Source organism: Polypterus senegalus, chromosome 2 (assembly GCF_016835505.1).
Source record: "Polypterus senegalus isolate Bchr_013 chromosome 2, ASM1683550v1, whole genome shotgun sequence".
Taxonomy (NCBI): domain Eukaryota; kingdom Metazoa; phylum Chordata; class Cladistia; order Polypteriformes; family Polypteridae; genus Polypterus; species Polypterus senegalus.
The window spans coordinates 86,868,073-86,892,190 of NC_053155.1; the positions used below are offsets into that span (position 1 = coordinate 86,868,073).

General features: G+C 39.4%; 1 protein-coding gene across 1 annotated transcript in view; it reads left to right on the forward strand.

Moving 5' to 3' along the window:
• Positions 1-23,584, forward strand: part of casr (calcium-sensing receptor) — a 100,295-nt gene extending 76,711 nt beyond the window's left edge. The window contains exons 5-8 of the mRNA XM_039746243.1: positions 3,177-4,055; positions 11,234-11,464; positions 12,605-12,728; positions 22,188-23,584. Of these exons, the coding sequence (XP_039602177.1) occupies positions 3,177-4,055; positions 11,234-11,464; positions 12,605-12,728; positions 22,188-23,584 (2,631 nt within the window). The remainder of the gene's footprint in view (positions 1-3,176; positions 4,056-11,233; positions 11,465-12,604; positions 12,729-22,187) is intronic.
• Positions 23,585-24,118: the final 534 nt, after the last annotated feature.

Sequence of the window (24,118 nt, forward strand, 5' to 3'; positions counted from 1 at the left end):
CTTTATTATGGAGTTGGTCTCCCCTTTGTAGCTATAACAACTTCCAATCTTCTTGAAGTGTTTCTGTTTTGGATTTTGGAGCCATTTATGAGGTAAGGCACTGATGTTGGATGAGAAGCCCTGACTTGCAATATCCGTTCCAGTTCATTCCAAAGGCGTTCAATGGGGTTGATGTCAGGATTCTGTTTGGGCCAGTCAAGTTTTTCCACATCAAACTCATCCAACTATGTCTTTATGGACCTTGCTTTGTGCACTGGGGTAAAGTCATGCAGGAATAGAAAAAAGGGTCTTCCCCAATATGTTTCTATAAAGTTGGAATCATAGCGTTGTCCAAAATGTCTTGGTATGCTGAGGCATTAAGATTGCCCTTCACTGGAAGTAAGAGGCCTAGATCAAACACGGCCCACACCATTATCCCTCCTCCACCAAACTTCATAGTTGGCACAGTGCAGTCAGGCAGGTAACATTCTCCTGGCATCTGCCAAACCCAGACTCATCCATCTGACTTCCATACTGAGAAGCATGATTCGTCACTCGATAGAACACATTTCCAGCACACCATCCTATGTTTGGCCTTGGTAATGTGAGGCTTGTGTGCAGCCGCTCAGCCATGGAAACCTATTCCATGAAGCTCCCCTGGCACAGTTTTTGTGCTTACGTTAATGTCAGTGGAAGTTTGGAACTCTTTAGCTATGTAATCAGCAGAGCATTGGTGGCTTTTATGCACCATGCACCTTAGCCATCGTTGACTCTGCTCTGAGACTTTATATGGTCATCCACTTTGTGGCTGAGTTGCTGCTGTTACTAAATGCTTCCATTTTCCAATAATACCTCTTACAGTTGACCGTGGAATATCCAGCGGGGATGAAGTTTCATAAACTTATTGCAAAGGTGGCATCCTATCACAGTATCCTGCTTGAAGTCACCGAGTTCTTCAGAATGACCCATTTTGTTTCACAAATGTTTGTACGAGGGACATTCAAAAAGTTTCTGCACTATTAAGTTTTTCAAAAACAAATTACATCACTTTTCTACATAGTCACATTCCTTTGCGATGTAAATTTCTCAGTCACATGACACTCTCAGACACAACCAATTACTAGTCCTCCCGCCTTCACCGTTTCCAAAGAAAAAATAAAAGTATGGAGACTTTTTGAATGTCCCTCATAAATGGAGACTGCATGGCTAGGTGGCTAAGTTTATACACCTATGGCAATGGGTATGATTAAAACATCTACATTCAATAATTAAGAGGTGTGTCCCAATACCTTTGTCCACATAGTGTATCTCAGGTAACCTATGGTAGAGGAAATAAAAGCCAGAAAAGCTTCCTTTAAGTGTGTTGCCATCAACTGTTGCACCAATAACTTGGCTAGACATTTAAATTTAATTGACAGTCTCATGAGCAGCACAAACTGTACAGTTTGGTCCATAAATATTTGTATAGAGACAACTTTTTTCTAATTTTGGTTCTGTACATTACCACAATGATTTTTAAATGAAACAACTCGGATGCAGTTGAAGTGCAGACTTTCAGCTTTAATTCAGTGGGTTGAACCAAACAATTGCATAAAAATGTGAGGCAACTAAAGCATTTTTTTAACACAATCTCTTCATTTCAGGGGCTCAAAAGTAATTGGACAATTGACTCAAAGGCTATTTCATGGGCAAGTGTGGGCAAGTCCGTCATTATGTCATTATCAGTTAAGCAGATAAAAGGCCTGGAGTTGATTTGAGGTGTGGTGCTTGCATGTGGAAGATTTTGCTATGAACAGACAATGTGCGGCCAAAGGAGCTCTCCATGCAGGTGAAAGAAGCAATCCTTAAGCTGCGAAAACAGAAAAAACCCATCCAAGAAATTGCTACAATATTACTAGTGGCAAAATCTACAGTTTGGTACATCCTGAGAAAGAAAGCAAGCACTGGTGAACTCAGCAACGCAAAAAGACCTGGACGTCCACGGAAGACAACAGTGGTGGATGATCGCAGAATCATTTCCATGGTGAAGAGAAACCCCTTCACAACAGCCAACCAAGTGAACAACACTCTCCAGGGGGTAGGCGTATCGATATCCAAGTCTACCATAAAGAGAAGAATGAATGAAACTAAATACAGAGGGTGCAAGCCACTCATAAGCCTCAAGAATAGAAAGGCTAGATTGGATTTTGCTAAAGAACATCTAAAAAAGCCAGCACAGTTCTGGAAAAACATTCTTTGGAAAGATGAAACCAAGATCAACCTCTACCAGGATGATGGCAAGAAAAAAGTATGGAGAAGGCGTGGAACAGCTCATTATCCAAAGCATACCACATCATCTGTAAAACACGGTGGAGGCAGTGTGATGGCTTGGGCGTGCATGTCTGCCAGTGGCACTGGGACACTAGTGTTTATTGATGATGTGACACAGAACAGAAGCAGTCGAATGAATTCTGAGGTGTTCAGAGACATACTGTCTGCTCAAATCCAGCTAAATGCAGTCAAATTGATTGGGTGGCGTTTCATGATACAGATGGACAATGACCCAAAACATACAGCCAAAGCAACCCAGGAGTTTATTAAAGCAAAGAAGTGGAAAATTCTTGAATGGCCAAGTCAGTCACCTGATCTTAACCCAATTGGGCATGCATTTCACTTGTTGAAGACTAAACTTTGGACAGAAAGGCCCACAAACAAACAGACAACTGAAAGCCACTGCAGTAAAGGCCTGGCAGAGCATTCAAAAGGAGGAAACCCAGCATCTGGTGATGTCCACGAGTTCTAGAATTCAGGCAGTCATTGTCAGCAAAGGGTTTTTAACCAAGTATTAGAAATTAACATTTTATTTCCATTTATTTAATTTGTCCAATTACTTTTGAGCCCCTGCTTTAGTTGCCTCACATTTTTATGTAATCGTTTTGTTCACCCCACTGAATTAAAGCTGAAAGTCTGCACTTCAACTGCATTTAAGTTTTTTATTTAAAATTCATTGTGGTAATGTACAGAACCAAAATTAGAAAAATGTTGTCTCTGTCCAAATATTTATGGACCTAACTGTATGTACACTTGCAGACACATTGGCGGTGCCACTCACAAGGTGACTCTGAGCCTTCCAGTATAAAATGTGATAAATAAGCATATTACCACCCGCTTTACTCATTTCATTAAGATAATTAAATTGCCTGTTTCTCTCTTTAAAGGTTAGCTATGCATCCTCAAGTCGGCTTCTCAGCAACAAGAACCAATACAAATCATTTCTTCGGACCATACCCACCGATGAGTATCAGGCAACAGCCATGGCAGACATCATGGATCACTTTCACTGGAACTGGGTAATCACTGTAGCAGCTGATGATGATTATGGTCGCCCAGGCATTGAAAAGTTTGAGCAAGAAGTTCAGGAAAGGGATATCTGCATCGACTTCAGCATCCTCATCTCCCAGTATTCTGACGAGAAGTACATACAGGAGACAGTAGACCGCATTAAGAACTCCTCAGCCAAAGTGATAGCAGTTTTCTCCAGTGGCCCAGACCTGGAGCCATTAATCAAGGAAATTGTAAGGCGTAACATCACTGACCGAATCTGGCTTGCAAGTGAGGCATGGGCAAGTTCTTCCCTCATCGCCAAACAAGAGTTCTTCCATGTGGTAGGGGGAACAATTGGATTTGCATTACGGGCTGGCCAAATCCCTGGCTTCCGACAGTTCCTACAGCAGGTGAATCCAAAAAAATCACCACACAATGGATTTGTACGAGAGTTTTGGGAAGAGACGTTCAGCTGTTATTTGCGTGACAGTTCAGATTATAAGACCGCAGGGCTGATGAATCGGCGTAACAGTGAAGTCCCTCAGAGTGGGAATGTGAGTGCAGGTTTTCGTGCACCTTGCACTGGAGAAGAGAATATTACCAGTGTGGAGACTCCATATCTTGACTACACTCATTTACGCATCTCCTACAACGTGTATGTGGCAGTCTACTCTATTGCCCATGCTCTGCAGGATATCCTCACGTGCACCCCTGGGAAGGGCCTCTTTATCAATGGCTCATGTGCAGACATTAAGAAAGTGGAAGCTTGGCAGGTAAAGTGTGGTATAGTTTTTCTGAAAATTAAGCATCTGTAAAAAAGGAAGCTGTTGTAGTTCAGTAACATGAAGTTCAATGGAGACAGTGGTTTTCTTTACAAACAGCATTAAAAGATACAGTATTTTCACCTATTAACAAAATATTTCATTTAGTTTAGTGGCTTGCTACCTATTACTGTTGTTTCATTTCGTGCACAATTTCCTAATATTAAAATTTTATTTTTCTAAGAAAATCCACAAAATCATTTATGGACCATACTGGTCAACTATTGTTCAGTTCGTCTTATTTTTCCCCTGAATATCTTAATACTGAGTGTCAAACAGAGCAATAGAGGCTGGCAACCTCTGTTTCATTACCTTAGCAGGGACTCGAGAGACACCTAAATCCTTCAAATCTCTCATTGTTATCCCTGAAAGGGCCGCACAATTCCAAAAGAATGAGGATGGCTCGTTCAGACATAAAAGACACACTCCGACAAGGCCAGACTGCTACCTTTGAAAGAACTAAAAAAAAAATAACAAATCAGTCAAACAAGCTTGCATGAGCATATCTAAGCATATCTAAGTTTCACTGAGGAACTATTCACACTTTACTAATTAATGTTTATTTGCAGAGAAACCAGGCATTAGATACTAAAAGTCAAAAGTAGAAGAGAAGATACAACCTGATTGATACAAATCAGTGTCCAAAACAGTAAGCATTGCTTCAGTATAACCAGTAGAGATACCATGCAATCTAAAGCATCCAACTCGTTTAAAAGATGAGTCATATTGAAGCAGGTTTGTTCTGTTTGCATTTTCATTCTGTCCTTAGACTTTGTTGCCTCGCAGTTAGGAGACCCGGGTTCGCTTCCTGGGTCCTCCCTGTGTGGAGTTTGCATGTTCTCCCCATGTCTGCGTGGGTTTCCTCCGGGTGCTCCAGTTTCCTCCCACAGTTCAAAGACATGCAGGTTAGGTGCATTGGTGATCCTAAATTGTCCCTAGTGTGTGATTGGTGTGTGTGTGTGCACGTGCCCTGCGGCAGACTGGCGCCATGCCCAGTGTTTGTTTCCTGCCTTGCGCCCTATGTTAGCTGGGATTGGGTCCAGCAGACCCCCGTGACCCTGTAGTTAGGATATAGCAGGTTGGAAAATAGACTGCGTGCCATTTTTAGTGTGTCTTCAGAACTTCCTTTACAAAGTGAACACTGCGTTCTCATATTAACACCTGCATCATTCCTTTATATTGAAAGCTGGCATGTTGCATGCCTCATGTCTGTCTCTCCCCAGAGCTGCATCAAACCAATAAATGCTTTCTTTTATACCATGGTTTGATGGCTTATTTTAACTGACATTCACTAACATCATTAGCACCATCTGTTGGAATGACTGAGTCTCTGCAGCACGGAGCTTCCACCTTGGAGCTCCAAGTAGGTGGACATAACATACTTGACAGTACTTGGCATTATTTGGTATAGATATACACATGAAAATATCAGAAGAATGAGAATTTACCCTTGGTCTTGCTGATCTATCAACCTGAAATAACTTTAAGTGAATTATAAAGTAGAAGTTAAATAGCAAAAGCCCCTACTTCAAGTTTTCTTACAGGCATATACATAATGGGTAACTTATCTGAGCCTAAACATAAAACATTCTAAACAATAACACTTCTGCCTAGTGTTTGCTGCACATTTACATGTTTCTCCCAGAGTTCTCTGTATTAGTATGTTTATTTGCATCCCAGAATTCATTGCTGCTTTAAACAATATTTTGATTCCCTTCAATTTGTGTAGCTGTGTAGTACAAAGGGAAAGCAGATCAACTGTGTTGTCTTAAAAGCTACATCTGATTAAAATGAAACATTCAAATTAAATGTTATGAGTCCCGTTTAATAAACTAAAAAAAAACTAACAATTCTTCTTCTTTCGGCTGCTTCCATTAGGAGTTGTCACAGCGGATCATCTTCTTCCATATCTTTCTGTCCTCTGAATCTTGTTTTGTTACACCCATCACCTACATGTTCTCTGTCACCACATCCATAAACCTTCTCTAAGGCCTTCCTCTTTTTCTATTCCCTGGTAGCTCTATCCTTAGCATCCTTCTCCCAATATACTGAGCATCTCTCCTCTGCACATGTCCAAATCAATGCAATCTCACCTCTCTGACTTTGTTTCCCAACTGTCCAACTTCAGCTAACCCTCTAATGTACTCATTTCTAATCCTATCCATCCTTGTCACCTCCAATGCATATCTTAGCATCTTTAACTCTGCCACCTTCAGCTCTGTCTCCTGCTTTCTGGTCAGTGCCACCGTCTCCAACCCATATAACATAGCGGGTCTCACTACCGTCCTGTAGACTTTCCCTTTCACTCTTGCTGATTTCCGTCTGTCACAAATCACTCCTGACACTCTTCTCCACCCATTCCACCCTGCCTGCACTCTGTTCTTCACCTCTCTTCCACAATCCACATTACTCTGTAGTGTTGATCCAAAGTATTTAAACTCATCCACCTTCGCCAATTCTACTCCCTGCATCCTCAGCATTCCACTGACCTCCCTCTCATTTACACACATGTATTCTGTCTTGTTCCTACTGACCTTCATTCCTCTCCTCTCTGGAGCATATCTCCACCTCTCCAGGGTCTCTTCAACCTGCTCCCTACTATCGCTACAGATCACAATGTCATCAGCAAACATCATAGTCTACGGGGACTCCTGTCTAATCTCGTCTGTCAGCCTGTCCATCACCATTGCAAATAAGAAAGGGCTCAGAGCTGATCCCTGATGTAATCCCACCTCCAACTTGAATGCATCCATCACTCCTACCGTAGACCTTACCACTGTCACACTTCACTCGTACATATCCTGTACAACTCTTACATACTTCTCTGCCACTCCCGACTTCCTCATACAATACCACAGCTCCTCTCAAGGCACCCTGTCATATGCTTTCTCCAGGTCCACAAAGATGCAAGCAACTCCTTCTGGCTTTCTCTAAACTTCTCCATCAACATTCTGAGAGCAAACATTGCATCTGTGGTGCTCTTTCTTGGCATGAAACCATACTGCTGCCCACTATTCATTACCTCATTTCTTAACCTAGCTTCCACTACTCTTTCCCATAAATTCATGCTGTGGCTCATCAATTTTATTCCGCTGAAGTTACTGCAGTCCTGCACATCCCCCTTATTCTTAAATATCTGCACCAGTACACTTCTTCTGTACTCCTCAGGCATCCTCTCACTTTCCAAGATTCCATTAAACAATCTGGTTAAAAACTCCACTGCCATCTCTCCTAAACACCTCCATGTTTCCATAGGTATGTCATCAGGACCAACGGCCTTTCCATTTTTCATCCTCTTTATAGCTGTCCTTATTCCTCCTTGCTAATCCGTTGCACTTCCTGATTCACTATCTCCACATCATCCAACCTCCTCTCTCTCGTTCTCTTCATTCATCAGCCTCTAAAAGTACTCTTTCCATCTGTTCAACACACTCTCCTCACTTGTGAGTATGTTTCCATCTTTATCCTTTATCACCCTAACCTGCTGCACATCTTTCCCAGCTTGGTCCCTGTGTCTAGCCAATCGTTACAGGTCCTTTTCTCCCTCTTTATTGTCCAGCCTCTCATACAACTCATCATACGCCTTTTCCTTAGCCTTCGCCACCTCTCTCTTCACCTTGTGCTTTATCTCCTTGTACTCTTGTCTACTTTCTACATCTCTCTGACTATCCCACTTCCCACAGTCCACACTCAAAATTAAACTAAAACATAAGTACACTTCTGGAAAATGGGAGGAAAAATGGCATGTCCTATAACAAATAAGACACTAAGCAAATCTGGAAGCTGCACAAAGACAGGCGTAAACTTAGGAATCTTAAGCTGTGCAGCAGCAGTACTAACCACTACCCCATGATCCTAAATAAATGTGGTGATTTAAAAAATACATTTTAAGAAGTTTGTCAGTATTTATTGCTTATTTTAACATTTAAAATGGAATCCGGATGCCTGCAAACTTTCTTGCAGAGTACTAAGGAGTCAGGTGTTGGAATGATGGTCGTATGATCATAAGGAAAAATCCTACCATAGATTCAAAGGTTCATAGGGTCAATATTATCACTGAGTACCATGACATTCTCATTTTTAAGTCTTCCAATTAACATGCAACACGTCAATACTCTCTGGTGCCATGATCAGTGAGTATTACTACCTTACCTTGATAACTCTGTCTTTCTTACCTTGAAGCATCATCATTTCATTTCAACACATTTCTAAATGTCAGATTTTTCATAATGGGTAGTACACCAATGTCCTGTCAGCAAACAGCCTTTATTTAACTAAAGAAATGAGGCTTCAATTAGATTGTGGCTTCAGAGTGTATAAACTCAGACCAAACTTATGAAACATTAATAAATTGTACTGCTGTTATTTTTACGGACCCTTCTGGCAAGCCTCATCTCAAGCACACCAAGAGACGTATTCCAAGATGATCTAAACCGTATCAAAACCTGAAACACATTCACATTACATTTGTGTATACTTATGTTGACTACACACACGAGCACATTAGGCATGGAGATGGCCACAGAATGTTTCTTATATTACTGTAAAAGTTGAAGAGGGGCAAGTGGAAACCATTCATTTGTGGAATAAAGCACATACATTAGCATGAGCCAAGGCAAGACAAGCCATAACTCTAGGCTCTGGAAAATGAATCACTTATAATGCATCATAAGTTATCATTTAGGTGAATCTGTAATATTTTTTTATACTTGGCCAATATCCTTATCCAGAGTTATTTTCAAGTCCAGAGTTTTTTATAGTTGTTTCAGACATGTTTTATTTATAGCTGCAGTGCATACCAGTTAAGCAGTAGGAATTAAACCTTGAGGTTCACTGTTCAATGCCATGGCCACTACTCCACTGTAGCAGCTTTAGAAGCTTTGCTAGTGCCCAGGTCCCAGTGCCTCAGGCAAAGCTCAGAAGTACAATCTCAGTATGACACCCACTGACACTGTCACATAAGAACATCTGCTAACTGGTTACACCATTAGAGCCTTCCTGGGTAGGTGTATAGAGCTTAAAGAAAGCAGGAAGCATGTCTTAAATAGTTCACTGTTAGTATCTTCAATAACTACAGTCTTGTAGCAAAACCAACAGCAACAGGGGCACATATTGAGACCCTTTCCATGCAAGCAGTCGCTAACAGATTCGTAAGCTGGCAGACATTGGCACTTTACCAAATGTAAGAAGAATAGCTAATAAAATTGCTACTGTCTTGTGCAAGAACACGTGCATTTAATTTTAAAATATCTGAGATATTAATTAAGGTATACTCCACCCAAAAATGATTTGTTTTGATATTTTACTTACCTCACATAGTTTGTGGTGAGAGCCGTGAAAAGTTTTTAATCTCGTAATGGAAAAAAAACAAAACAACTCACATTACTCATGTTACATAATCCACTTATCAATTATCCAGTTATATGATCAAAACATGCAAAACACATGGTTTTTTATGTTTCAAAAAAGTTAAAAAGTCATACCCATGAGGCTTTAGGTTTCCTGTGCAATGCTAATTCTGTAAATACATATTTAACACTATTTTAGCAAAAAAAACCATGCATATGACTGGATAACTGATATGTGGCTAATGTGACTCGAGTTTATGTGTGATTTCTTTTTTGTTTATACATAGATGTTTTTCACATCCTTTACCATTGTTCTGCATTGGTCACTATTGGCTACTATTATATTGTAAACTTTTTCACTCTATTCTGTATGAATGGGATTAAGATTTTTTTCCTCAATCATCACTACAAACTGCATAGGGTAAGTACTATATAAAAAAATATATTTTTGGGTGCAGTATTTCCTTAGGATAGACTATAATGCAGACAGAGAAAGAAATGGAGAGGATTAATACAGTCATAGATAGATGGTTGTATGAATATTGTGAGTGCTGTGGAGGACAGATGGGCATCCCGGCTGGCCGATGGCATGACCTCCTACCAAGATGGAAGGTGCCACAGGATGGACAAGCAGAAGCCGGAGGGCAGGAGCAGTTCCATCCCATATATGTCAGGTGGCAGTGGTCTGCTGGAGGTGTCCCAACAGGGGTCCATGGGAACTGTCATCCAGAAGTGCAGCTCTGTCAAGGTCCCTGGGTGACATAAGGGGGCGCTGTCCGGGAGAACTTCCCTGGTTCCCTAACCTCCCAAAAGTGCTCCCCACAAGTTATGCTGGGTTACCGGAAGCCATTCTGCTCCAAGCATAAAAAGAGCCCGCTGCCTTACCTCAAGGAGTCAGAGTCAAGAGGCAGAGGGTGACACTCAACTGGAGTGGGAAGGAGAGGAAAAAGGTTCATTATTTGTATGGTTTTGGCTGAGCCGAATTGTTAAAAAGTGCTTGGTGGATTCAGAATCCATTATTTGAACCCTAGCATTATTGTGCATTATTGGGTCTGGGGTTTAAGGCTCAGTGGCTCCCCCTACTGGTTTTAATATATAGCTCAGATAACTAGAAGGAGACATAAATAGATAATTGCATTCCAAAAACAATGACACATTGTCAGATGAATGTGTGAATAGACAAAAAGGGAAAGTTATAATAATACAGAAATAACTACAGTACATAGCTAGAGAAGATAAAAGGAAATGAAAAAAATAAATAGAAAATTAAACTAGACTAGACCAGTGCATGCACAATCTAAATGATCAGTTAGTAAAGGAAAGGTACAACATTGCAGTGGTTAGATGTGTCTCAAATGAAGGAGACTTGGACTGAACTCAGACTGGCCACTTCATGTGGGATCTTCTGGTTTCCTTTACGTTTCATTGTTCCTTTTTGTTCCTTGCTGTGTCATTCTGCCTTTTATGTAATTGAAGCTACATGTTTCTGCACTAGTGAAACTAGCTATAAATGTGCTTCATCATACTGAAGGGTGTAATGAAAATACATAAAATGGGATTAAATTAAACTGGATAGAAAGAGCAACTCAAAATTAGCCATTGAATGGTATCTTGACCACTCTTGGTTGCTCTCTTGTGCGTAGTGCTCACATGAAAGACTTTGGTTCCCCAAAACTCTGAAGCTGGAACAAGCAGGCTGAGTAAATAGAGTGACTGAAAGTTAGGAAGTTGCAGAGTGTAAAGGTAAAAGAGTAGTCTGTCATGTTTCTTGTTGTCACTCAGGTGCTAAAACAGTTGAGACACTTGAACTTCACCAACAACATGGGAGAGCAAGTAGACTTTGATGAGAGTGGAGATCTGCTTGGAAACTACACCATTATTAACTGGCACCACAACCCAGAGGATGGCTCTGTCATGTTCGAAGAAGTGGGGCACTACAATATGAATGCCAAAAGTGGGGAGAGGCTCTACATCGATGAGAGCAAAATACTTTGGAATGGATTCCTCAGAGAGGTACAAGACTTTTCCAGTGTTTGTTTCTTTTTTCTTCAAGGTTTTCTAATTGTACAAAAGCTGTTATGTAATTTTAATTTGTCTGCACTTTCAATAATACAAAAAAAGAGGAAATTCTTCATCATCGGATGGGGCTTAGTTAGTGGTTGAACAGATAAGTAAGTAATGCAGGTTCTTAACATTTTATTTTTTATATAACCTATACAACATAAATAATGAGTTATCCCTGCTTGACGCCAAATGTGCAAGTTGATCTTTAAGCTTCACGTCAGTACTGTATAAGAGAAGAAGGTGTGTGCCTTCTGCATGGATAATTAGCCACATGGAGAGAACAAACCTTAAAGGAGCCTTACACCCATAAAAAGAAACACAGGAGACTGTATGAAATAATAATGAAAGATTTAATACTATTTACAAGACATTTCTATCTTTTTGATAAAAGAAAGAGTGCAATGCATCAGCACAGACAGTTTGGAGAGCCTTCAGTGCAAAATAAAAAAAAAACAGAATGGGCCAGAGGCTTCAATCATGACATGCGACTTTAAATTTTCTGCACTTAAAAGTCCTACATATATTTTCTGACTTTTGACTACGATTTCGTCATTTCCACTTTGTTTTGACAAAATATATGATTGCACGTCTCTGACTGTGTTCTTTCTTCTCTGATCTCATGGAGGCACGGTGGTGCAGTGGTTGGCACTGTTGCCGCACAAGTATAGTTGGCATATATTTCCCTAGCCCTCAGGGAGTTTTTAAAGATGACTTCACCATTACAATCCAGTCAGATCTAGTTCAGTTAGTCCTTCCTATCGACTTCAATGCATTTTGCAGAGTTCAACGATATTTATGAACGCTTCCGTGATTTCTCCGTAATCGATGCGAAGTGAACATTGCAGATTTCGCTCATCACTATTCATCATGTATCCTCACCTTGGTGAGGTGACTTCCACTATAAATCAGACAAATGAAACAGAAGTAATATCTTCAATGCCTGACTAGAGCCCTGGCAGTGGTGACTTCTAGAAAGGATTTCTTCTGCTTGTGTATCCAAGCATTTAAAAACATTACCAAAGAAATAGTTCTGGTAGGCAAAGGATGTTTAAATAAATGTAACAAAGCCAATTTATGTTGATTTTTTAGGTGCCATTTTCAAACTGTTCAAAGGACTGCGATCCTGGTACTAGGAAGGGAATCATTGAAGGGGAACCCACTTGCTGCTTTGAATGTGTGGCCTGTCCCGATGGCGAATACACTGATGAAAGAGGTCAGTCAGTAATAGTACTTTTAAAACACTTTAGTTAAAAATGTATTTAAAAAATGTTTTTAAAGATATAAATGTAAATATGTATTTAAAAAACATGTATAGGAGACAATAACATAATGGAGCATCTCCAACAGGCTGCAATAACCCAGCTAAAAAGTAAGCTGTACTAAAGGATAATAACAAAGTAGTAAAGCAATAGTAAATGTCAAAATATAATCTACAGTATTTCCCCTTCCTTATCCAAGTGGCTTGGTGTAACCTCAAGGTGCACAAAGTCACAATAAATATACCCCACAGGAGGACTTGGATAGCATACAGGCTTGGGCAGATTTGTGGCAGATGAAATTTAATGTCAGTAAATGTAAAGTATTACACATAGGAAGTAAAAATATTAGGTTTGAATACACAATGGGCGGTCAGAAAATCGAGAGTACACCTTATGAGAAGGATTTAGGAGTCATAGTGGACTCAATGCTATCAATTTCCTGACTGTTCAGAAGTCATTAAGAAGGCTAACAGAACGTTAGGATATATAGCACAATGTGTGGAGTACAAGTCCAAGGAGGTTATGCTCAACCTTTATAATGCACTGGTGAGGCCTCATCTTGAGTACTGTGTGCAGTTTTGGTCTCCAGGCTACAAAAAGGACATAGCAGCGCTAGAAAAGGTCCAGAGAAGAGCGACTAGGCTGATTCCAGGACTACAGGGGTTGAATTATGAGGAAAGATTAAAAGAGCTGAGCCTTTACAATTTAAGCAAAAGAAGATTAAGAGGTGACATGATTGAAGTGTTTAAAATTATGAAGGGAGTTAGACCAGTGGATCGAGACTTGTATTTTAAAATGAGCTCATCAAGAACACGGGGATATAGTTGGAAACTTGTTAAGGGTAAATTTCGCACAAACATTAGGAAGTTTTTCTTTAAACAAAGATCGATAGACACTTGGAATAAGCTACCAAGTAGTGTGGTAGACAGTAAGACGTTGGGGACTTTCAAAACTTGACTTGATGTTTTCTTGGAGGAAATAAGTGGATAGGACTGGCGAGCTTTGTTGGGCTGAATGGCCTGTTCTCATCTAGAGTGTTTTAATGTTCCCCCCATTTCATTTACTGTTCTCTCAGGGCATGTGCTGCCACACTACTTGCACACTAGTGAACCTTAGTATAAGTAATACCCAATTGTAGAATGGTAAGTAATGGTCATATAAATCTAAATTTAACATTTTAAGCTAGGCCTTATTACCACGCTTATATTAACTTCACCTGTTTGTTGTCTGGTACAAATCTTGTAATCAATATTTAACCCTCTTCCTATTGTCCAAATGACTTGAAATTTTGCACACTTACTCACTTCCAATAACAATATGTAAATCAATAATCAGTTTCACTAATTGTTCAATTAATCCATGTTAATTAAGAAATTTAATTTTCATATGAAGAATAGTTAAAGATTTAACCCATAGATGGCGCTAGTAATGGATAGAAATATTAAAGGAAGTGTTAAAATATTGATTACAAAATTATACTAAAACAAACCCAAGACTAAAAAGTTGAAAATAATATATATATATATATATATATATATATATATATATATAAAAGAATTTTTAAGAACTACGCATATGTTATGTTAAAAAGTGTACTAAAAAGTAAAAAAATAAGTCTCTCATACATCACTCGTAAAATAAAAGCGTGGGCACTTTTCATCAATCAATATTCAAAAAACACTTCTTAAAATCTTAGCAAAAGTGCCCACCTTTTATTTTATGAGTGATGTATGACAGACTTATTTTTTACTTTTTAGTACACTTTTTAACTTTTTTTAAAAAGTATTTTTTTATATATATTTTTTCAGGCTGACTTTAAAATCACCTTCAGTGACTTTGAAGTCACAGTGCCATGGAGCCATTAGAGCACTTTTCCCTGCTTCTGGGGCCTCATTTATAAAACACTGTGTGATTTCAAGCATGAAAATATGCATATGCCAAAAAACAGAAAAATGCGTACACAAAAAAAAAATTATAAAACCTGGCGTACACACATTTCTATGCAATTTACCTTTTATAAATCACAATCATCTTGTAAATGTGCACTAGTGAGTGCACCTCAAAATCCGCTCAGTTCCACCCTCAAACAACCATATATGGACCATGCTAATCAACCTCATGGACATGCGAACATGATGCCGCGGACCTTTGTTGGCTGGTAGTGCAGCTACATATCAGACATATTCAGTTCTTGTTTCCAAATTAGAGGCACACAAAGAATCTTTATTTGGTGGAGTGTGCTGTCTGATTTCAATCTGCGACTGTTATCTGTAATTGGAGATATCTTTTTATGCAGCATTAAGCCAGAGCAGTCCTGACAGTTGTCAGTATCATCTTGGCATTACGGATGTCCTGCATGTTAATAGAATGTAATTGCATATTGTTAACAAAAGCAGCTTCATTTTCACTAGGTGTCCTTATTGCAATATGAGTGCATTAATGTGCTCTGATTACGTTAGTAAAAAAACACTGTTGCACATTGCATTTTTATATTGGTAACAACGTGTTATATGTATATACGTCCACACCATACGAAAAGTGAATGTTGCATTCTGTCGTTTGGTTAAAGGCTTCAAGCACAGTAGGCATGATGGACTGAAGCTTGGCTCAGATACACCTGACCTGTCACCCAGTTTTCGGAAAAACGACAACAGGTAGTCTAAACAGACAAAAAAAAGCTCTTCTGTGCAATTATGCAGCATTGGTCCTCTTAAAAAAGGAACAAAGATGCAGTCTGTACATCATATTTGTCACCTTTGAGCTTTAAGATCTTTGTCACGTGAATGCACATTATAGAAGAATTGGCACTCCAGCCATCATAAAAAAAATCACAGTGTTCAGTGTGGTGCTGAGGTGTCACCCATTGCACTTGAGTCCAAATCTGGGTTCTCCTGGTGGTTTGTCATGTGGTGCGTACAGCAATGCGCTATATCAGCGCATGCTCCTAACCTCTCTCTCCTCAGTGACATAACTTATTATGTGTGTGAGTCGTCATTTACATGGTTTGCCTTTATTACCCTACTTTTTCCCAGTTTCTCAAAAATTTTGCGTACGCATGGTTTAGAGTTGTCGTAAAAATACACACACATTCCCCTGTCAAGTTTTCTTTGATAAATCCAGATGTTTGCATGGGAAGTTGCAAATGCACATTTCAAGCCATTTTTTGTGTGAATGCCAGCTTTATACATGAGGCCCCTGGCTCATGACACTTCAAAATTCTTGATGTCTAACCTGGTGAGATACATGTAACAAAATATTTAGCTGTTTCCTCTCTAATATAAATATTTTGCACTGCCATAAAGAAGTCTGGCGTAATGTAATAAGTATACTACCATTTCCCCTGTCACTTCTTTCAATATGGTAGTCTTTCAATGCATCTCCTACTGGGGTACTGTCTACAGCTAAAATAGTTGCCTACTCCTGGTGTTCCTGATTTACTCAAAATGTTTTTGGAGATGCTTTTCATTCATGTGTGACACCATCTCTTTCTGAATAGTTTTTGTCAGGATCTTTCCCTTTTCTCTTGCACCATCCAGTGTCATTTCTACTCTGGCAGATTCAATGCCAGACTCTGCCAATCAAGCAGAGAGAGAACTGAATAATAAACGAATACGATAATGCCACAGTGTTACTTCCTATAAATTTCTGGAATTAATTCTAAAAGATTAAGAGCAGCACCCACGCTTTGTCTGTAGGTTACATGACACTGGCTAAAGTGCAAGAAATGAGGAAAAAAAAACAAAAATCTGACCACATTTTGTATTCTCTGTCCATACATGTTCTGAGTAACTTTTGTTTTTTGTAAAAGTTTTATTTACATATTACAACAATTCCATTGCATTATACAACCTCTGTACAACAAAATCATTTTTTTTAAGGAACTGTCATGTTAAGGAAGTCTTTTCCCATTTTCATCTCTTAAACAAAGACTATATTGTGATTTTCCCCTTGTGATTAATAAAGTATCTATCTGTCTATCATCCCTCCAAAACATCGGACCAAACATTCTTACTACACACTTACATTTCAGATTTAAAATCAATTTCCATTAAAGCCCTATTTCCCATTCCCCAATATCCACAAGCTTTTCCATCTCTTCTTATCAGGATACACCAGGCAGTATGCTTATTCCATTACAGGCTCACAAAGAGTCAGGGCCTGAAAGGCAGGAACCAACTGTGTGCATAACTGACAGTTTTAATCACTGTATCATGGCAACTGCTATGCAGGACATTATATAGGACAATAACAAACTGCTCCTTTACATCCTGTTCCAAATTAACATCATGCAATACTGGACTGCTTCATGCTAAAATCAATGCAAAAAAAAAAATTGAAGCTGAACTTTTTCTCACAGACATACCTTTGATAGTTTTTACCAATCCACAGATTCCATTATCATTGTGTAACCATCCATCCATCCATTATCCAACCCGCTATATCCTAACTACAGGGTCACGGGGGCCTGCTGGAGCCAATCCCAGCCAACATAGGTAGCAAGACAGGAAACAAACCCCGGGCAGGGCGCCAGCCCACCGCAATGTGTAACCAATGGTAAACATTTAAATAAATAGGAGTGACGGGAAAAGGCAGGGGCGAGGTGGAGAAGTGGTTTTCCTTTTAAAATAATTTGAGCAATTAGTACACTTATAAAACACAATTCTGGGGTTTATTTACTTTTCCTTCTCTACCACTTTGAAACAGTTTTACGTCCTGTCATTGCAGGCCTGAGATGAGACTTGTGTATGGCATGGCAAAATCTATTTAACAATGTCTGCTTGCTTGTATAAAGTAAGAAAAATGAATAAGAAAAATAAAAAGTATCTCCACTGAAAACAAAGAAGAGATAATATAGCTTCTCGCTATGCTCTACCAATGCTTCTTTGAATCCTTGTCACAGCCGATAAAAACATCTGCCAGCGTTCATGACTCCTTCCTTCTTTCTGTTGGCATCTTCTGCCAAGCACCTCTATTCCCTCCTCCCCATCCAGCAGTCTCCTCTTTTTCACTCCTGTAACAGAGTTACGTCTTCCTTATGTCTTTTTCTTCTATCTGTATTTTAATGCAAATTGAGCACTAATAAAACTAAGAATTATTACTATTATCTCAAGATATCTCTTTTTCTCTGTTTTTTTAACTTGTGAGGGAAAATCACATTCCTACCTGGCCCCTGCCTTTTTCCTTCACTCCATTTTTTTAAAATCTTTACCATGCGTTACATTTGGAAATTGGCAACAGAAACCCCTCCTTCCTCAACTGTTATTGAGGACTGCACAATTTGATAAATTATAAATAAACTACTGTGTCAGGACCATTATTTGTAACGCTTTGGTCATCTTTTGTTTTTTGCATATGTTTTGCCATTTTATCATCTGGCATTGCCATTCAAAATATACTTTGCCGTGACGCTGCATTATTTCCGCAGTGTTTCTAGGCATCCACATGTGTTCTTTGCACGGTCCACACACCTCTGAATACTCTGTTCATGTCCTCCCTTAAGAATATTCTCAACTACTTGCTATTTTGTGCTGTCTGGATCTATTGTTGAAAGATCCAAATTGTTGTGACAAAGGGTAGCACAACAGATGCTGCTGCTGTCTTCGAATTCTTGGGATCATCTTCCCACATCTTCACTGTGTGTGTGTGTGTGGAGTTTACATCTTTTGCTGTCGTATTTTCCCTGCTAGTATTTCACTTTCTTGCATCCCAGATGGCATTTTAAGTGCTATATTTGCCATTATTGCTAGGCTCAATTCATTTCAAATTAATATTTGTATTATTTTTATTGAATCATTTATATTTCACATTCAGTTGTCTTGAAGTGATTACATCACTAGAAATGTCACTGAAGTGTCAGTATGTGATATCAAAGGCACCATTTTGTATAAGAACTAGAGAATCCCAGTGCATCCTTGTCTGAACATTATGATGAATGTCTGTAATTACTGAACAAGTCTGTAAAAAATTAAAGAATAAACAATAAAATTGCATTTTAGACTATGTCACTACATTCTCAATTTGTAGAAATGCATAAATTATTGTTATACAGTATATTTTTAACCATTTTGTTGGTGACATCATTTTGTTGGCATTTTGTATGTTTGCTTTAATGTGTAGCATCATTTCAAAGATTCAGGTTACCAGGAAGCTAGAAATGTGATGCACGTGTTGTGTGATGCATGACATCTTCACAGTCACATTATAAAAGACTAGCTGTGCTACCCGTCTAAGCTGAGGTTATACTTAATGCTATGTGCCGCATCAGCTTGACAACACTGCTGCTACGCAAGCAGAGTACTGTCTATACTTGTGCGGGTACTTTTAGTAAATCTAGAGGATTCCACTAGTTGTCACTGTCCAGTTTTGGTGTGTTGTGAGTTGAGGGAAGAGAGATGTTAAAAATAAAAATTATTTGCATTCTGATACTGTTGTGAAGATGCAAAAAAAAAAGAGACGGCAACAGAGACACAGAATGTTGTGATAGTATGTGGTACCTTTAAAATGCATCGCGTCATTACGATGGGGAATATGCTATACTTATATTGCCCAATGTGAGAAATGGATAAAGAAAAGCACCATGAAGACATTTGCATGTTAACATTCATCAAACATTGAAGCACGCACATTGATCCTGTTGAAGCTGCAAGCCTGCCATTACATGTTAATGGTGAACAGTGATGCTGACATCATATACTAAAACTTGAACACATACATGCCACCCATATTTTTTCTGCTACTGCAACTCGTGCACATGTTGTGTTCATATCTGAGGACATGCTCAGAGGATGCGTCAAAAGAACACTGGGAATGTGTGGCAGCCATGATGCATGCGGATACACGTTCTGAGCGTGAAATATAAACCTTTCCTAAGACGGGTTGAAATCTAAGCAATCGACGTAGACTTCAACGTTGACATTTGCAATGCATTGTTCAATGCATATCCCTGTATTATATGGCATTAGCTGAAATTCCCGGCATTGCCTGGGAGGAAAATGCAAAGTGTTTTTTTTTAATTGCTTGAGAATAATGTAATTAAAAAAAAACCACAACTTTAAAAATAAAAATAAATTAAAAAACAATGAAGACTCACTAATGTGCTTGTCTTGCGGTCTTTCATGTATGTTATCATCCAGTTGACACTCGGAACCGGCCAACTCTATTTAATTTCAAAAGCAACAGGCGTGTGGTGACACTCAAACATAAAGAATGCTGGCAGTCACCTCCAGTTCACCCTCTGGTGGTCGTTTCGAGTGTCAACTGGATAATAACATGCATACAAAACTGCAAGATCACCCTCCACCCTACCCAGAATGGGGTGGGTTATGGCTGATTTCACCGTACAGTATTTTTAGTCAACCAATGAAAAACAAGTGTGCCAAGTTTCATGAAAATTGCTCCAGCCATTCGGAAGTGATACTGGAACATACATACATACACACACATACAACTGAGTTTTACATACCGTATATATACTCACGTGTAAGTCGGGTCTTGAATCCCGAACAATCGATCATAAAATCAGACCGCGACTTGTACGCCCATTCAAAAATTTGACAATTGATTTTTTTTTTCACATCTTCTTGCCTCCTCCAATCTCGCATGAGTTTCTCAGACACATCGAATTTTGTTGCAGCAGCACAGTTACCAATTTCTTTCGCTACTTGAACGACATTTAATTTAAAACCAACTTTATATTTTCTCCTGATCGAACGCTCCATCGTAGATAAGGGATGCCTTTACAATAAAGGTGTATGAAGGTGTGAGATACAAAAAACACAAAACAGTGTTTAGTAGTTCGGGTATTACCGCGTGGTCACGTATGGGCATAAGAGAAAGAGTGAGAGAGAGGTTAGAAGCACACGCTGATACAACGCATTACTGAACCCACATAGAAAAAGGTAGTGTGCTCCATGGTTACTCTCTCAGGTGGGTGTTAGCATATCATAATCTCTTGGACCAATAGTGTTAGTTTTCTGCATTCAACTTATACGACCAACATTATAAAATACTAGACAGTAACGGCACACTGCACGATAATGTGCAGTGAATACACTTGACCATGCTCCGTTGACCCTTGACCTTCATTAACCACATATATGTACAATGATTTAAGATATGAAGAGGTAGGGGAAGTGAGGTAGGCAAAGGTGGTAGGAATGAGAATGCCACCTGTACACATGTGGTGCATGGCCGGCCTGCTGGCCACTGCAGAGTGTTGATTCTACAATAGAAATAAAAAGAGTAATAATTTCAAAACTCTTCGCTTTTAATATAAAGCTGTAGTGCAGAGTTTCAGAGTAGTATATGTGTACCAAATTTCAGGCTACAGGTTATTTGACTTTTGACCTTGGAGGTCAATCGTCACCCCGAAAGCAGACAGTAGACGTCACGTAGTATATGTGTACCAAAGGTCAGGTCAATAGGTCAAATGGTTTGCAAGCTACAGGTGATTTAAAATCCTGGACAGACTAATGGACAGCCACGGTAGCGTATTATATAAGAAGACCAGAAATTATACAGTAAAATCAAATCCCAACTTATCCACAAGTATATAGTATATATGGTGTGTGTATATATATATATATATATATATATATATATATATATACACACACACATTTGGTACGGGATTCATAAAAGCTATGTTCTGGGGAGGGACAAATAAAGTTCTATCAGTCTACTGTTTGTGATCTATTGGAATGGAAAAACACAATGCATTTTATAATAATGGATGTGATGTGCCATCTTTTGGAATGACAGAGACATAGCAACCACAGACACTTGTCCTTTTCTTAAGGTGGATGGTTATATGACTTAAACACTGTCAGAACTTAGTGAAAATAAAGGGAAGGCCCTGTAAGACACTTGTAAATTAGGTTTAGTTTGAGATTTTGATTTTCTTCTGTAGTTTGACTTTGGGTTTAGTGTAGCCTTGTGAACTTTGGTAATCACTCTTTAGTTTTAGTACATAGACATCTGCTACAACCGGACTATCTTCTGAAAGTCCCCTAAAGAATGTCTTTTTGGCCACTCTCTTTAAAACCTGCCTTAGAGGACTTGTATGAAATTCTTCATTGGTTACAATACACGTACAAGTGATATAATGATCCTCTTCATGCCTCAGTCAATAAGATCAAGATAGAAAAGATGTGCAGATTAGGTTTATTAGAAATTGTAAAAATGTGGTCAAACATTATGTGTAATGAACAAGTGCTGCATCTATGGTTGATTCTTGTTGGTTCTACACAATGCTCCTGGGACAGACCAAACTCTTTATGCCCCTTATTTTGAAATATTCAGGGTCAGAAAATGGGTGAAAGGAAGGATAAATCTATTTATACAATTTAATTCAATATGCTAATTCATTAAATAGGTAATATTACTAACCATACTGTTTTTTATTCTCTTTAAAGACGCTAGTGAATGCATCAAGTGTAGTGAAGACTCCTGGTCCAATGAGAACCACACATCATGCATTCTGAAACAAATTGAATTTCTTTCCTGGACAGAGCCCTTTGGAATAGCACTGACACTTTTTGCTGCACTGGGGATTTTTCTAACGTCATTTGTGCTGGGGGTCTTTGTGAAGTTCCGGAATACTCCTATAGTCAAGGCCACCAATAGGGAGCTATCATACCTCCTGCTTTTTTCCCTTATCTGCTGCTTCTCCAGCTCCCTCATCTTTATCGGAGAACCTCAAGACTGGACCTGCCAACTACGGCAACCTGCTTTTGGTATCAGCTTTGTACTGTGTATATCCTGCATTCTGGTAAAGACCAACAGAGTCCTACTGGTTTTTGAAGCCAAAATTCCCACAAGCCTTCACCGAAAATGGTGGGGTCTTAACCTACAGTTTCTTCTTGTATTTCTATGCACATTTGTGCAGATAATGACATGTGGGATATGGCTATACAACTCCCCTCCCAAAAGCTACCGTAACCATGAGATGGATGACGAGATTATATTTGTTACCTGTAATGAAGGCTCTCTGATGGCCCTAGGATTCTTGATTGGCTACACCTGCCTCCTGGCTGCAATTTGTTTCTTCTTTGCTTTCAAGTCCCGCAAGCTCCCAGAGAACTTTAATGAAGCCAAGTTTATCACATTCAGTATGCTTATCTTTTTTATTGTCTGGATCTCTTTCATCCCTGCTTATGTAAGTACCCACGGAAAATTTGTGTCTGCCGTGGAGGTCATTGCTATTTTGGCCTCTAGCTTTGGCTTGCTAGCTTGCATCTTCTTTAACAAGATCTACATTATCCTGTTCAAACCTTCCCGTAACACCATTGAAGAGGTGAGATGTAGCACAGCTGCTCACGCGTTTAAAGTTGCAGCCCGGGCCACTTTGAGGAGGAGTACTGTCTCGCAGAAGAGATCCAATAGCATCGACAGCTCCTCTGTATCCACACCCAACTCATCTATCTGTAGCAAGACCAACAGCGAAGAACAGTCACCCCCTGGTGGGAAACAAAGGGAGTGTAAGCAAAAGGTGAGCTTCGGCAGTGGAACTGTCACCTTGTCACTCAGCTTCGAAGAGGCCAAGCGAAATTCCACAGGCTGCAAACACATGAAAAGGAGAAACTCCCTGGAAGCTAAAGCCAGCGATGACAGTCTCATGCGTCAAAAAGCACTACTTCCTCTACAGAACAGTGAGGCGGGGAGCGAAATCAGCTTCAGAACAGCCAGCATTAGTCCCTCGCAGGAATCGGTCAGTGAAACTTGCAATTCCATGGATACAGCTCCTTTTTCCTCAGGGAATTCCATCTATCCTTCTAGCAATGCTGTTCCAGAGACGTCCAACACCTCTTAATGGAATGAGAACGATTGAGGGTTGTTCATCTGAGCTTTGTCTTTGGTATGAATTGGCTTCGGCCAAGTGAAGGGACTGGCTATAAAACCAAGGGGAGCCGTCAGTGTGAGAACTGTTTAGAAAATCAATACGCACTGATTTAGAGACTCAGTTGTTACTTTTATACTCAAAGGAGTTCAAATAAATGTCATCTGTACCTTGTGACTAAAAGTTTTAGGCTGTTGTACAATTAAGTTTAAACTTGTTTCTGTGGACAAAGCATATTTTGGTGTGCAGGCCCCATTCTAATCTAAGATAAATGTGTAAAGCAGTAATAAACTCAGAAACCACTGGTATTCAGCACTTTGTAATTAACCTTGTTGTTTGGAGCCGGCAATTTCCGGGAACATGTTTTTGGACTGGCACACCTGCCCTCTGGGTCATTCTTTACTAGTCTGAAATCATCAGCCAGCATGTGAAAGAACACCAAGCAAGCTTTCAGTTTAACATTTATTACAGAGTCACATTCGGGCTTTTTTATTTATTTTTTTTTTT